The 16,525-nt window shown below is 40.4% G+C and overlaps 1 protein-coding gene and 1 pseudogene across 1 annotated transcript in view; one reads left to right on the top strand and one right to left on the bottom strand.

The window, feature by feature from the left end:
- Positions 1–15,596, bottom strand: part of MAP1A (microtubule associated protein 1A) — a 76,412-nt gene extending 60,816 nt beyond the window's left edge. The window contains exon 1 of the mRNA XM_034435560.3: positions 15,441–15,596. Coding sequence (XP_034291451.2) covers positions 15,441–15,543 — 103 coding nt within the window. The 5' untranslated portion in view covers positions 15,544–15,596. The remainder of the gene's footprint in view (positions 1–15,440) is intronic.
- On the top strand, positions 6,866–8,263 carry LOC148112131 (uncharacterized; annotated as a pseudogene).
- Positions 15,597–16,525: the final 929 nt, after the last annotated feature.

The following is a 16,525-nucleotide window of genomic DNA, read 5'->3' as shown; positions in this document are numbered from 1 at the left end:
CACTGCAGCCTGGCAGAGTGTGCACGATATTCTCTACCACGACTGGTAAGTCCTTTGCCCTGCAACCTTATTTATTTTTTATTTTATTTATTTTATTCGGCTTATATGCCGCCCTATCTCACAATGGACTCAGGGCGGCTCACAACAATAAAACACAAGCCACAATAAAAATAAAGACTAAAATCTAAAAAATTTAAAATTAACCCATTAAAACCCTTAAAAACCCCATCATCAGACCAGGTCAAGGGATTTGAAAAGCCAAGTTTTTAATTCCCGGCGGAAGGTGCGAAGGTCGGGCGCTAGTTGGAGCTCCAAGGGGAGTTGATTCCAGAGGGTGGGGCCCCAACCGAGAAGGCTCTACTCCTGGGGGCCGCCAGCCGCCACTGTCTAGCCGACGGCACCCTGAGTAAGCCCTCTCTATGGGCGCGAACCGGGCGATGGGATGTTGTTGCTGGCTGTAGGTGGTCCACCAAATATCCTGGTCCTAAGCCATGTAGGGCTTTATAGGTCAACACCAGCACCTTGAATCTCACCCGGAGGGCAACCGGCAGCCAATGCAAACCACGCAGGAGGGGTGTAACATGGGAGTATCGGGATTGTCCCATCACAACCCGCGCGGCTGCATTTTGCACCAGCTGAAGCCTCCGAGTGGTCCTCAAGGGCAGCCCCATGTAGAGAGCGTTGCAGTAGTCAATCCGTGATATATTTATATTTTGGATATTCATACTAATATTTGGGGTCGTGATTTACATTCTTTTTTAAATGCTCAATTGATTTTGGATGATGACTCTTCCCCTTAAGTGGCTCTCTACTGCCCCCGTGTGGGTGGAGCAGTGGCCCCTTTCAATGGAAAAATTATCTGCTTTACAGCAACTTGTTCAGGAAGAATTAGCTGCTGGTCATATTGAACCCTCTACTAGCCCCTGGAATACTCCTGTTTTTGCTATTATTAACCTTTAAGTCCTTTTTGCAGAGACAGCTGCAGCATGAGTCTGGCCCATACCATTTGCGAAAGATTCAACATTTACTATCTGATGCTTTGTTTACCTGGAATTATTTAACTCTTGTAGATTCCTTTTCAGATGTTCCTGTTAATGTTCATTTTTGTGCAAGAGAACCACTGACAAGACCGCTAGTGAAGTATTGTCTTGCTCCTGACCCTCAGAGGCAAGGACCCTCGCCAATCACGTGGGGGCAAGTGAAGGCCACTATTAGGATATGGTTTGAGCCTAACAAGTTGTCCAGGTTATTGGAAGAATCCAAAAGAAGACAAGAAAGGGATCAGTTGAGAGTGCAACAACCAAAAGAAGAAAAAATGTATTCAACTGCCTATTTTGTAAAACGCTGTTTTGCTTGTGGGGCTAAATGGCATATAGCTGAGTATTGTAAGAATAAGAAAATGTCTGTTAGGACAATACTAGACCCAAGAAGGGTTGTAATTTAGCTATATCCAGTTCAACTACTGATGTTAACCAGGATTGTTGGGTTGTTGACAGTGGTGCTTCTCAATCTATTTCTAGAAATAGAAATTTTTTTATTAAAATGGAGAAGAGTAACCAACATGTTAAACTAGCAAATGGCTGGAAAGTTAAGGTAGCTGGAGAGGGTGTTGCTCATTGGTCATTTAGTAATGAACCATTGCCTATGTTATATATTCCTGGGTTAAAATTCAATTTATTATCTGTTAAATCATTATTGCAATTTGGGTTTACAGTAACATTTAAAAATGATAAGTGTTTTATTGAGAAAGATGGCAAGGTTGTTACTGCAAGTTTAGAAAATGATTTATTTATTTTAAGGGATAACCCAGTATTGGTGGCTAAGTCTAAGTCTGTTTATAAGAATGTTAAACCACACGATGAATGTATTCATCTGTTACACCGGAGACTTGGGTATTTAAATTTCAGGACGTTAAACAGTTCAGTTATCTGAAGGGATAAAGCTACAAGCATGTAGTAAATATCTAAATTGCAATGCCTGTAGTCAGCAAAAAAGTAGGGTAACACCAGCAAACCGTGTTAATGGTTTTAAAACAAAAAATCCATTAGAGGTAGTGTTTGTAGACCTAATTGGACCCAAGAAACCCAGCATAGGAGGTGCCTGCTATATTCTGAGCATAGTAGACCATTATTCAAGATAGGATTCTGTTATCTAATGAAAACAAAATGTGAAACATTCCAGCATATTAACAACTGGCTACATTTTGACTTCTGGTTTGCTGTTTGTTGCTGCCAGACGTTCCTTTGGGATCGTCAGCTTCCACTGCCTGTCAGAGCCGCCTTCACAACGGAATGGCGGCTCGAAAAAACTCCGTTTCCATGAGGAAACAGAGATAGAGCCGGCAGGGGTGGGTAGAACTCTCTGCGGAGTCCCAAAAGTTTTTCCTTTACTTTCGGGACGGAGCGGATGAGATGCCCCGTATCCCCAGACGCTGCTCCGGGCTTTGGGAGACCTCTGCTGATGCAGAGCCAGGCGTCAAAAGCAAGCCTGCAAATTTAACAGACTACTCAAAGAAAATGTGAGCTGGACCTGTAATACTGAACCGCAAGTATTTTACTGATTTTTTTAAAAAAAATTACTTAAGAGAGAGGAGGAAAAGAAAGAGGAAAAAAAGCCTTTTAAAATGGCGTCGGCTGGAGGAGAGGCTGAAAGGGAAAGTCCTTCCGTTTTTTATTACTACAATGTAGCGGAATAAATACCACTGGCTACATTTGTAGACAAAACTTCGCTCCTGTGTCTTTTTCTCTTTTTTTTCCCTTGGAGACCTGATATTGTTGTTGATTGGAAAGAAGTCTTTCTTGCTTTTTTTTAACAAAGCCTGCCTGGGTGGAAACATGGCACTGAGACTCATAAAGTCAGATAAACAAGAAGGGGGGGGATTCCCCCACCAACAACTTAAAGGAACAAGTCTTAACTCTTCAGTCTCAGAAACCTGATTTTAATATAATAGAATTTTTTATAGAGGAGATTGAAAGAAGGGAGGAGATTGTGAATCAGCAACTTGAAAAATTTAAGCAGGAAATTAAAGAATTGGTGAAATCTAAGTTTGATTTTTTGGAGAAAAAATTCTCAAAAGTGGCTAATGGTTTTACAGAATTTATGATACAGTTGGACACAAATACTAATGTACTAGAGTCTAAAATGGAAGAAATTCAAGATAAATTGGACAATAGAATTCAAAAAATTGAAAATGATTTGACAAACACTCAGGATAATAGCTTAGAAGAAAAACCTAAAATGGATGCTGATCAAAAGTATGGTAATGCAGAAAATCTGCAACAGAAGATTGAAAAAGAGATTTTAATGGTACAATATAATTTCACAGAATATGCGATAAGATTAAGAGGTTTGCAGGAAAATAATAGAGATGATTTAAGGAAAATATCTTCTGAATTTCTAGCTGGGATTCTAAAGGTTCAACCTGACGAAGTGTTTTGTAGGATTGACAGAGTTTATCGAATCAACTCCTGGATTGCCAAGCAAAGGCAATTGCCTAGAGATGTGGTGATTTATTTTACAGATAAAGAAATTAGGAATAATATCGTGCAAAATTCCTTCAATTCTAATTTGCAATTGTATGGAAGAAAGATTTGGATTTACAAGGAACTCCCACCTAAGATATTGATGGAAAGGAAGAAATTTGGTTTTCTGGTGAATGAGTTAAAAAAGAGAAATATCCCATTCAGGTGGGACGCCCCAGTGGGTATTATATTTAGATACCAAGGAGAAAGATATCAGCTAAATACTGTTGAAAGAGCGGAAGAATTTTATCAAAATAGGTTGAAAATGAACTTAACATCTTCAGGTATAATACAGGATAAGCAGAAGGAGCCGGAAATAAAGGTAAAATATCGAATTACAGAGACTGTACCAGATGAATTGCCTTTGGATTTATTGGATACCCCAGCTGGACTATCTACAAATTTGAGAGAAGTGGCATCTAACCTTAATGTGATGACTTATCAAGGCAAGGATAAGCATGGAAACCAATTAGGGGATATACAAGGGATAAAAAAGAAACATGAGATACAAAAACAAAACCAACAAGACCAATCTACAAAGCAGAATAAAAACCGACCAGATGATACACAATTTGTAGAAAGGAAACCAGGATGGAAACCAAACCCACAAAAAGAAAAGAAAAAAAGAAATAGGTGGCATAAAAATAGAAATTTCTAAATCAGGCAACAGTGAAGCCAGTGACTTTAAAATATGAATGATTATGTGTAAACACAGAAGAGGCGACGTATTGGTTAATATCATCCTGAGGATTGTGGCAGATCTCTGCATGGCCGTAATTTGGGGACGTGAAACGAGCCTTAAACTGATGGATTTGAATTATCCATTTTGGAATTTCTTTTTGTGTTGATAAACATATTATATTATCTTGAATCACAAGGCAAGAGAATTATGCTGGGGCATGCAGAAGATCGGGTTGTTACCCACTACGATGATGGGAATTAATAATCCTGATGAAACCCACAATTATTACTATATGGAATATAATTATAATGTCACTCGGGTGGTTGTTTTTACTTTTATACATATAAGAAGATATTTACTACTGATGGGGGCAGATATGATTGAAGATCCTGAATAAACTGTTGCACCAGCAAGCTATGTTACCCGATTATGGATGTTGGTTCTACCAATCCAGTGGAAAGACCTCAAAGAAGATACTATATGGATTATAAATTTAAAGTCATTGTCTTTTCTTTTTTTTTATTTAGATATAATGGAAAATATAGACATATATTTTTAAGTAGTGTGGGCAGTGAATCAAAGATATTAAGAAATGTTGTGTATGGTAATTTTGCATGATAGTGGGTGAATAAGCTAGTTAGTAGATTGATTAGTCTAAGAAAAGGGATTCTTAAGTGATATATTTAGGGGAGTGGAGGAAATGGATAGAGTGGAATAAATGTTAAACTAGATTTTATGGGGAAGGCCGCTTTGAAATGTTATAGTAATATATATAGAAGATTAAATGTTAAAGTAGGACTTATTGTATAGTTTTAAAGTGGAGAAGTTATTCTATAATGTCATAGTATAATGTCTTTTTTTTTTCCCCTTTCTTTTCTCTTTTCTGAAATGTATGGATAAAGGGGGATGTTATAATATTAATAATATTTTTAGTAAGTAAAGGTCAATATCTAGAGGAGGGAGTAAGTAATCTGTTATGAATTAGGTTTTTTTTTTTGTTACGAAGAAGTCACAGGGGGGGATGGGTGGGGAGGGGGGGTTAGGGAGGGAGAGGGGAAAAAAAAGGGGGGGGAATTTGTATTTGAAAACTTTTTCAATAAAAAAAAAACTGGCTACATTTTGTGGAAAGGAAACAGAAATTTAAGGTTAAATGCTGACATTATCTGTACCTGATAATGGTACACAATTTACCAACCAAAGATTGGAAAAGTTTTTGCAGGATGCAGGGATCCAGCATAAACGGTCTGCGCCTTACAGAACACAGCACAATTCGTATATCGAAAGAAGAGGTCAAACATTACAAGCCATGACTAGAACTATGTTGGCAGATTCTGGTTTGCCTGAAAATTTATGGGGTGAGGCTGTTATGTGTGCTAACCATGTGTTAAACAACGTGGTTCATTCCTCTACAGGAGAAATACCATTCACCTTATGGCATGGGAGGAAACCAAATCTTAGTTACTTACACACATTTGGAGCCCCAGCTTGGGTACATATTCCATCTAGTTTAAGGAGAAAGGATCAACAGAGAGCCAGAAAAATGTTTTTCGTTGGCTATGAATCAAATAATAGGTCTTTTAGATTTTGGGCACAGGGAACTACTAGTGTTTATTGTAGTGCAAGTGCTGAATTTCTAGAGCACGTAGGATGGGATAAACTAGAGCGTGCAGGTTATAGACATGATAATAATACTGTTAGTATAAAGCATCATATTCCTGATTATATTCCTGAGGATTTAGATGATGTAGAGTCCTCTATCAAGGAGGAAGAACAGGAAGTAGGTTTAGGGGAGGAGTCAGATGGATCATCTGCAGTAAGTCCTGTATTACCTAGGAGATCTACTAGGGAAAGGCATCCACTTGATCGATATAAAGCAACCGTAGTTTGCCAAGTGTATCCAAAGCAACATGGTTAAGTTGGAATATTGTATGTCGGAAGACAATATTGCTGATAATTTTACCAAAGCGCAAAGTGCTATAAAACATACCATGTGTTGTGAAAGCTATGGATTAAGAATCTAGACTGTATATATTGACCTGTCCAAAGGGGAGAATGTTAGGATATGGTTTGAGCCTAACAAGTTATCCGGGCAATATATGTGTTCTGTGTCTTTAATATGAATATGTATTATGTGATTTTAAGGTTTTCTTGCTGATTCATGGTAATGCTGAGTCATGCTGTAATTAGGTAATGACTGGTTGTGAGAGTATTTAAGCAAGGGATTGTAACGTATTCAGTTTGATGATGAAGCTGCTATGATATGCTGCTATTGTGTATGAAGATGATGTGATATGCTACCAGATTATTATAAGCTGCCATTGTGAGGAGTTGCTAACATTCTGCTAATCATCGCTGGATGGATCTGTTACCATTGTGGTTTGTGAACCAGAGTGAGTTTGTTATTCTAACCAACTACTGTCTGTTTGGTGGGAAGATATCTGTAACTACTGGACTGATTTAAATGGCAAAGACTTGGAATTTGTTTAAAGACTATGAGACTGTTTTTCTACTATAAAGTAAGCTTTTGATAAACCAATTTGCATATCTCTTATTCATTGCTCTCAGCAACGTTTCCTTGTGCATTTACTCTGCTGGTTGGTAACACAACAACAATATCCTTAACAGCCACAACATACCAAGCTCAACAGCTGATCTACCTCAGACTCCTGAAAATCTAGTTGCTGCTGTTTTTGCTATTATTACAGCTAATTCTGTCACAATTCTTTTTTGTATTCTCTTATCTTCTTTTGGTTCTGTTACTGCTTTAAATGACACTCATCCTATACAACTTAACCCTAATCTCTGGGTTCGTCATGCTCAATATATGTTTTTGGTTCACGGTACTAATGTCACCCTGTACTATGAGCCTCCTATGGCTTTTGGTCAAGTTGCTTTTATACCTGATTTAATATCTTCTTCTTCCTTTATTGTTTCACAGCTGCAAAACATTCACCATTCCTGGTTGTTTTCCAAGCCCCCAGCGCAACTTAACTCAGTTCGCTGACGTTATCTTCGTACTAATCAATTTACTAAAGGTTTATGTTTTTGTTGTTATGCTCACCATACTTGGCTTAACAATTGGAATGATTATGCTAAAGCTCAACACATTTTATAGAAAGTAGGGAATTATAGCTATTGTACTGGTTATTATTGATTATGGGGAACCTTTAATTCTTTATTGTATGGACCTAATTTAGTTCCAGAAATGTATCCTGATAATTTTCCTATTTTTAACGCTTCTGATATGACTGATACTGGATCCATTTGTGCTGGCTGGCAACTAAAAAACCCTAATATGTGGTTCTTTTTTGACAAATATGCAACCATCGTACACCCTCAGAACTATCAGTGTGCTGCTATTGGCTACTTTCCCCTACCTGTGCAGATTGGTGCTCTCTCTTCTTCTTCACGACAACGCCGTGCTCCATTAGGTCCTACAATGATGAAGTCATCATTGATACACAACTTTCTTCTTTAAATATCTTTGGCCGTGCTGTGGCTGGAGCTATTACTGGGGTGATCACCTTAGGGGCTTACCCTGGAATAATAGCTCAAGAAAATAGACATTCTATCCTGGGCTTAACATGTTGCCTGGAGAAATCAATTAATGCCACTGCTGCTATTGTTCATGATCTCCAACATGAAATTGAGGACCTGAATCAGGATGTTCTCCAGCAATGTTTTGCTATTGACTATTTGTTAGCACGACAAGGGTTTTTTTGTAAATTTGTTGGCCATTGTGGATGTGCTGTTCATTTTCATTCTCTGAATAAGACTATTGAAGATGAACTTAATGAACTTCAATCATATTTTCAAAATAATGTTCATGCTATTTCTTCTCCTTTTGACTGGTTGACCAATTGGCTTCCTGATTGGTCCTGGCTTAAGCAGTTGTTTTTTTATGCTGTGATTATTATTGTCATGTTAGTTACTTGCTGTTGTTTCATTCAGTGTATTCCCTCATTAATTACTATGTTTCGTCCTCTCCCTCTCTCTCTCTCTCTCTCTGCCTCCTCCTCAAATGCGATATATACAAAAATCTTTGTTCCCTCAAAATTAAATAAAAAGAGGGGACATGTAGGAGTTTGCATACGTGCAGGAATTTTCCTAATCTCGAAGGCAAACCTCAGATAAGGAAGGTTACATGCACGTAGGCACCAGGAAATGACATTAGAAATAAGAGCCTAAATCTGTAAATAAGAAGAGCAACAGAGGAGGAAATGTGATATGTTATACTTCAACTATAGCTAAACATTATAAGTGCTTAAGCAAAGCAGTAATGGTTAACCAAAGATCTTATAGTTGCTGGAAGACTTTTGTGAGCCAATGAGATGCTGACAAGTGCTCTGTAGCTGAAAGTAACAAACTATATAATGTCACTATGTAAGGCAATAAAGACACCACATATGTGGTCATTTACAACAATGTATCAACCAGTTCTTCAGTGGCTGATTTGATTATGTGCTATCAAGTCGGTATCAGTTTTTAACAACCATACAGATAGTTCTTCATTCATCCCTGCCAGGATGAGGCAGCATAGCAGGATTTTTGTCTGTGCGTGTTTATTTATTTAGAAAGCTTAAATGGCTCAAAATAATATTGTGTATGTTGATGAAGCTTCTCAGTCATCCAGGTAGAGTTGTCTGGAAGCTGAGTCATGGGAACGTTTTGCTGCTTACCCAAGCACCTTCTTTAGTCTTCTTCAGTCAGAAATGTTTTAACCCAAAAAGGAAAAGAAGTCCAGTTGCCATGACTCGATTTCCAATAGCATTGTTGATGCCTATAACTGGGTGATGTCCTTGAATCCTGATGTCAATTTTTCTGCTACTGAGTGGGTTGCAGGGGCAGCAGAGTCTTTTGGGACAATGATATTATTTCACTTTTTCTGTAAGTTGCATTTCCAGAATAGAAAATTCCAAATTCATCTGATGACAAGTTTTCCATGCCCATTCATATGAATTCACTGACTCCTAGATTTCTATCATGCACAATGTAATCCCACTTTAACAACAACCAGCTTTCTTGGTTCATGCTGCAGCTGTTCCATGTTCCCATCCTAAGGCTGGGGAATCGGCTCTGAACTTTTCCCCCAGTTCTGGTTACATCAGCACCTGGAACAGCTGGAGGCTTTTGACATAGTGCTTGACACAGTCCTTGGCTCTTCCCTGGTACTTCCAGGCCTGGGATGTGGGCGGTCTCCTTTTGGTATCCTTTTTGTTGAGCTTCTTTCCGTGGGTGTGGGTGTGTGTTGTGGCATATCTGAATAAATAACTTGGCATTGCTATCTTCCACAGGCAGGAGAGTTGCTACAACCTTTCCTGGGCCTACCTCGTCACAACTCAGCCAGGGGTCTCCCTTGGGGATTTATGCCAGTCCTGAATGACCCTCTGCTGGCAGCCTGGGCATTGTGCCAGTCTTTTAAGGTGGCTCAGGTTTACTTTGTTCATAATGCCATTTTTTGATGGGGGGGGCATTTGGTAGAACTATGTTGTCCCCTTAGTATCCTGCTGACACTGATATCCATGACTGATGTCTGTTTATTCCTCAGAATATAGCCTGCTTAGAGACCTCTAAGTCCCACAGTGGGACTTTTAAAGACTACTAAGTTTGCAAACCACTCTTTTTGAACACAAAATTTCTCATTAATTACTTCTAAGCTATTACAATTGCCAGGTCAAGATAATGGCTTAGAAAAGGATGTCTTACTGGATTTATAAAAGAAATTTACTTAGATTTTAAGTTTTTAAAGGAAAATAAAATGATAAATCAAGAGATTGACCTGGATAATTATTCCCTACTGAAAAAAGAGGCTTGTTAAAGTCGTGAAGAATTATGTGCAATGAGGCAAAGGAGAAATGAATAGAAATTAAATACTATGACAATATTTGAATGAATGAAAGCTTAAGATTGTTAGAAGTAAAAGAAAGGAGAAATGGGATATTGAGTTAAGAGATACCATAATTGTTTGCAAGCTTAGAGGGGATGAAGATAACTAAATTTACTTATACTTGTAATGAAGGTTGGAAATCACTTTATTATATATACCGTTATATATATACCTCTTTCTTTTCTCTTTCACCTCTATTTTTTCATTTCATTTCTTTGCTTTTCGTTTGTATTAGATTTTACTATTATAATCATTCTTAATAAAATTATACACACACAAATACAGTATGTGTGTGTATGTATATATGGGTGTGTGAGAGTGTGTGTATGGATATGGATAGATATATAGACACATATGCATACGTATACACATACACACACAGAATTTATATTATATTATACTATATTATACTATATTATACTATATTATACTATATTATACTATATTATACTATATTATATTATATTATTATATTATATTATATTATATTATATTATATTATATTATATTATATTATATTATATTATATTATATTATATTATATTAAACATTACATTACATTACATTACATTACATTATTATAATCGTACAGTATATATTGTGCAATATAATACAATTGCAGCTAACTGGCATATCTATGACTGTCCTCTATCCACCATCTATTCCTTGAGTTCCTTGAGCTCAGGCATGACGGTGGTATTTATATTTTATATTTATTTGCACACATAAAACACACACACACACACACACACACACACACACACACACACACACACACACACACGAATGCTCAGCCATGCAGCCATTTTTTAAAGAAACAGACTGGTCAATGAGATTCCAGAAGTCTGGTAAACCAGTTTTTATAAGGAGTCCCTATGACACCTAAATGGTGTTTTGTGAAGCCCACAACAGTGTTAAGTGGACAGAAGCCTCAAGATAAAGAAGGCTCCCAATCCTCCTTCATGGAAGAAGACCTATCCACAGCAACCTCAACAGCCAACAGGAGTCTGACTGAAGTGTTATCACCAAGATGGTGAAGGAGGCATCATAGATCGTATGTAAAGACTTGTACTGGAAGAAGACAGAAGACACTACTTTAAAAATGAAACAGCTAAGAATTTATTTGGGCTTTTTTTGTAGCAAGATGGCTAAAGGTTGTATAATGAAGATATTTTCTTCTAAAACGGTTAATGGGTCATGTCTCAGTCTTAAAGAGCCTTTGAGCATATTTTTGTCATGAAACAAATGTTCCAGTAAAGTAGAAACCACCATGAGCGTATATATACGGAACAGAATATGGAATAACAGAGTTGGAAAGGACTTTGGAGGTCTTCTAGTCCAACCCCCTGCTCAAGCAGGAGACTCTCTACCATTCCAGACAAATGGCTGTCCAATCACTTCTTTAAAAACCTCCAGTAATGGAGCACCCATAACTTCTGTGGGCAAGCCATTGTACTAGTTAATTGTTCTCACTGTCAACGAAATTTCTCTTAGTTCTAGGTTGGACCTCTCCTTGATACATTTCCATCCATTGCTTCTTGTCCTGCTCTCAAGTGCATTGTAGACTAGGTTGATCCCCTCTTCTTGTGACAGCCCCTACTATCATGTCACTCCGGTTCATTATGCTTCATTAGACTAGGGATACCCAGCTCCTGCAACCATTCTTCATATGTCTTAGTCTCCAATCCCTTAATCATCTTTGTTGCCCTTCTCTGCACCCTTCCTAGAGTCTCAACATCTTTTTTGTATCATGGTGACCAAACTGGATGCAGTATTTCAAGTGTGATCTTACCAAAGCAGTGTAAGGCAGCACTTAACACTTCAGATGACCTTGATACTATCCGTCTGTTGATGCAGCCATTGCCATTTTTGGCAGCTGCAGCACACTGCTGGCTCATACTTAAGTGGTGGTTCACCAGGACCCGTAGACCCTTCTCACAGGGACTAGTGTTAAGCCAGGTACCACCTATTCTATACCTGTGCATTTGGTTTTTCTTGCCTATGGGTAAAACCTTATATTTTTTTCACTATTGCATTTCATTTTGTTAGATTTGGTCCAGTGTTCAAGTCTGTCAAGATCCATCTGGATCTTGAATCTATTTTGTGAATCTGTTGGCTTTTCCTCCAGCTTGGTGTTGTCTGCAAATTTGATGACTTTCTTTTTAATATCCGACATAGCCTGCATAGTCGACATAGACTTAATATGCAGAGTCATATCTGACATGACTCTACAAATTAAGTTAAAAAATAATCCTAGGTGCAGTGTTTTGCTGGGATGGGCAGCGTTTTGCAAATGGGCATCTCAAGTATACATTCTCATAAATTCTGATTTTTATTGAAAGTATGGTTAATTATATATATGGGTAACTAAATATGAAAATAATACTTGTAGGTATTATTAACTGCTATCAGGCATACACACAAGCATGTGTCTGCGTGCACACACACCTACCCCAGAGTTATGCATTATTGCTGAGTCATTATTTAAAGCTGCTGACGGAATCCATACAACTGCTATGTGAATGGGGCTTTACATGGTTACTTGGGCCTCTCGCAAGCTAAAATCATGCAAAACAAGAAACATATGGAAAGCAGTCAGGGCAGAAACCACTCCAGAGAGGAGGCACAAACATACTGCCATTCCTGCACAGCTATCTGGATTTTGTTGAATGGCTGAGAACTGGCACTGTTTAGCTGCTGGGCAATCACCTCTCTTATTTCAAGGGCAGAAACTTTTCTGTAACAAACACAGAAAGTAACTTGACTGTATAGCAAAACTGTTAAGATTGTATAAACCATCAGTTAGCGGTGTTACTCTTAAAAACAATAATTTAGGGCTGTTCCGTTTGTTCAAGATAATTTTTGTCCATGTCCTGAAGAGCAAATTTAATTAATTATAGAGATCCTTCTTCATTTCTGCTTTTATTTAAACTGATCTAAAGATTTAAACAACCAAATAAATCAAAACAGATAAGGATCATATTTTTCCTCTTTTAAATGGCACTTCATAGATTACTTACAGGAGTTATTCTGCTATTTGTTTTCCATTTTAAAAACCCCATAACTTTTCAGGGCGGAATTTTTTAAAATTGTTATATTATGATTTTAGAATAGTAAGTAAGTAACAATACTTATAACCAAACAATTCATTTAGTTATATCTATTTTCCTAGACCTTAAATATACTTAAAAAAATAGTCTCCATTGAATTAAGACTTGTATTTTAATTCAATAGTAAATTAGTACAATTTAATTCAACAGTAAATTACTACAAAACTACGGTAAATGGTAAACTATGGTAGTTTTGTAGTAAATTATAAAATTTGTGATAAAATTTGTAGTAAATTACTACAAAACCGTAGTAATTTACTGAATCACTAAAACTGTTAAGCTTTTGGTTTATAGTGTTAGTAGTTTAGTAAATTAATGCTATGTATGTCTATGGAGATTCTCAGTCATCCAAGTCCTGGTTGTCCCAAAGGTGCTTTTTCAAGAGGCAAGTGGACTTTCTGGTTTTTCATTGAAGACGTTTCGCTTCTCATCCAAGAGGCCTCTTCAGTTCTGATCTGATCTGAACTGAAGAAGCTTCTTGGATGAGAAATGAAATGTCTTCAAAGAAAAACCAGGAAGTCCAGTTGCCTCTTGAGAAAGCACCTTTGAGATAATTCTGTGTATATTTTTCATATCCTAATAAATTGTACCTAATTTGGGTAATTGATCTTAACCAAAATCAGATTGTAAAAACATCAATCTGTAAGCATCTTGAAATACTATATATTAATTATCAAAAATAAGCATGGATTTTTTAAAGAAAAAAAAATCTTGCCAGATTAACTATCTTGTTTTTTTTGCTTAACTAACTTTCTTAATAAGACTGTGAAAAAAGGTATAGACTTAATCTGCTTTAGAGATCTGCTTTAGAACACCAATGTAGACAATCAAAAGAATTTAGAACTCTTGTGAACAACACACTTCCAGTACTTGAAGAGGAGTTGAAGAAAAGAAGTTCTCCGGACTGCAGGATGTGGAAAATGGATTTTATTGTTGGATTTTGACTGATTATTAAGATGACTCTTAATAATAAGTCAAAATCCAACAATAAAATCCATTATTAAACAATCATTCAGTGAATCGGTGCCTCCTCCCCTGCACGGGAGGTGCTTGAGCGGAGGGTGGCATCCGCGGGGGATTCGCCTTCCTGATTTTCATGGCACGGAATCATCAGGATCAGCAGCGGGAAGAGCCGATTTAATTTCCTGCTGCTTCAAAGAAGGGGAGGGAAGGGCCAGAGGTTAAGAAGCTGCAGACCCAAGTCCAGCTCAGCCCAGCTGTGGGAGCTTCCAGGGGAGCTTTGGATGAGTTGTTGCCTCTCGGACCAATTTAGAAGGCCGCTGGGGGGGGGCAAGCAGGAGGGGATGGCGACCTCTACAGAACCACCTTGAGCTCCTGCTATTTCACCATATTCTCCCAGTACTTCCATTAGCCTTACACCAGACTGTAGGGTCTCTTCTATGATAAAAACCAGGTCAGTCTGGCGGAGCATGATGGGTGTCCCTGCCCTCCGTCTGTTCTTCCAGTCTGAGGGCTCCTCTCTGGGATTTGGGTTTTTGCCCTGAGCAGCGGCTTGGACTGGATTGCCTGGAGGAGCCCCTTTGATCACCCTGAAGGAGACACCCAAAGGCAGCCCCTGGAAGCAAAGAACGCCCTGACGGCTCCTCAGAAGTGATTGCCCGGAGGAGGTTAGGGAGAAACCGAGCGCCTCTCCCGCTTCCCCTCTTCGGCCCGCTCGCTACTCCGGGAAGAAGAAAGGCGCAGCTGCACTGCAGCACTTTCTCCCAAGGCAGCCGCTGCACCGGGCGGAGCCAGCCCACCGCTCCGAGTTCCCGCGGCTTCCAGGCGCAGAGGCGGAAACTTTCCTTGCCAGCTGGAAGCTGCCGGGACTGTCCTGAAGCTCCGCGCCATCGCCTTCCCCGCCCGGGACCATTGCTCGGAGGCGTGGGGGGGGGGAAGAACGGGGGGACTTGGGCTACTTTCAGCTTGGCGGTCCTCGGCCGGCCTTTCTGCCTTCCCTGCGGCCCGCCTCTTGCCTCCCCTTTTGATAGCTCCGCCACGGGAAACGCCGCGGGATTCAAGGGTCTGTTCGGAGCTGGGCTATCAAGTGGAGTCGCCCCGTTGAGCCGTGGCCAGTTGGCGACCCTTCGCCCGAAGCCCCTCGGGAGTCCCCGCGAGCCGCTGAGGAGAGACGCGCCCGCCCCGCAGGCCGCCCTATTCCCCGGCCCGGCGCCGCAGCGGCCGCGGGTCCCTGTCCAAGGTGCTGAAGGCGCTCGGCTCCCGGCCGCTCGACGGCTTACCGCGCTCCAAGCTGTGACGCAGCGCCTCCCGCTCCGGCTCCGTCCCGATCTCCCCGATCACAGCCAGCAGCGCGTGCCGCCCTCCGCCGCCGGGCGCCTCCATAGCCGCAGCCCAGCACTCCAGCTCAGCAGAGGCCGCGGGAGCCGGCTCTTAAAAGCGCTCGGCCGCGCGCAACTTGGCCCTTCCCCTCGCACGTGGACGCCCTCGGCCGCGCCTTGCCAGGCTTTGAGAGAGAGGCGGCTGCCCGGGCCTGCGGCACGTGGCCCTGCGAGCTGGGCAAGAGGCTGGCCCGCGCCGCAACTGCGACACTCACCCGCCGGCCACGCTCCGGAGCGGCCGACGAAGAGTTGTTTGCAACGGCCGCCGCTATCTCGGGCCGCTGGGTAAAGCAAGGAAGCCCCGTCTCCGTTTCCGAGGGGAGCATTGTCGGCGTCTCAGTCTAGTGGGCGGGCGCCGGGAGTCCTCTGGTGGTCTCCTCGGGTGGCTTGGTTGAAGAGCTAAAAACTGAGAGTAAGAGAGCCTGCAGGAAGGGTGGCACACCAGGATAATCTGTATTCCGTTTTAAGGAGAGTAAATGAAACCAGTCAAGAATAATAAAAGATTCCACATCCAGAATTATTTGTATCCTCTGCAAATTTAAGCGGCTGCCTGTTTAGCCCAAAGCCAAGCCTACTTGTGAACAGCTTAAAAAGCAACCATCCCAACACCAACCCTTGGGCACAGGGCCGGATTTAGATTGAAAGAGGCCCTAGGCTATTCCACTTATGAGGCCCTTTCACTAGTGGTGGGATTCAATTTTTTAACAACAGGTTCTGTGGGCGTGGCTTAGTTGGGGGTGTGGCTTGGCAATCATGTGACTGGATGGGTGTGGCTAGCTGGTCACGTGACTGTAGGCGTGGGTAGCTCATCATGTGACCGGGTGGGCGTGGCTATGTGCATAGACTTTTTTCAGAGGGCTGAAAAAAGTCATTTCTGACTGGGCCTCGCAGTTTTGACCGGTCCTCACACTTATGACCATCCTCACATTTATGCCCGTGTAGCTTTCTTAACAACCATGTCACTCATTTCACAACTGCTTCTCTTC

Source organism: Pantherophis guttatus, chromosome 13, assembly GCF_059756535.1.
Source record: "Pantherophis guttatus breed Tessera chromosome 13, ASM5975653v1, whole genome shotgun sequence".
Lineage (NCBI taxonomy): Eukaryota > Metazoa > Chordata > Lepidosauria > Squamata > Colubridae > Pantherophis > Pantherophis guttatus.
Note: the sequence above shows the minus strand (reverse complement) of the source record. Positions and strands in the feature narration are given on the sequence as shown.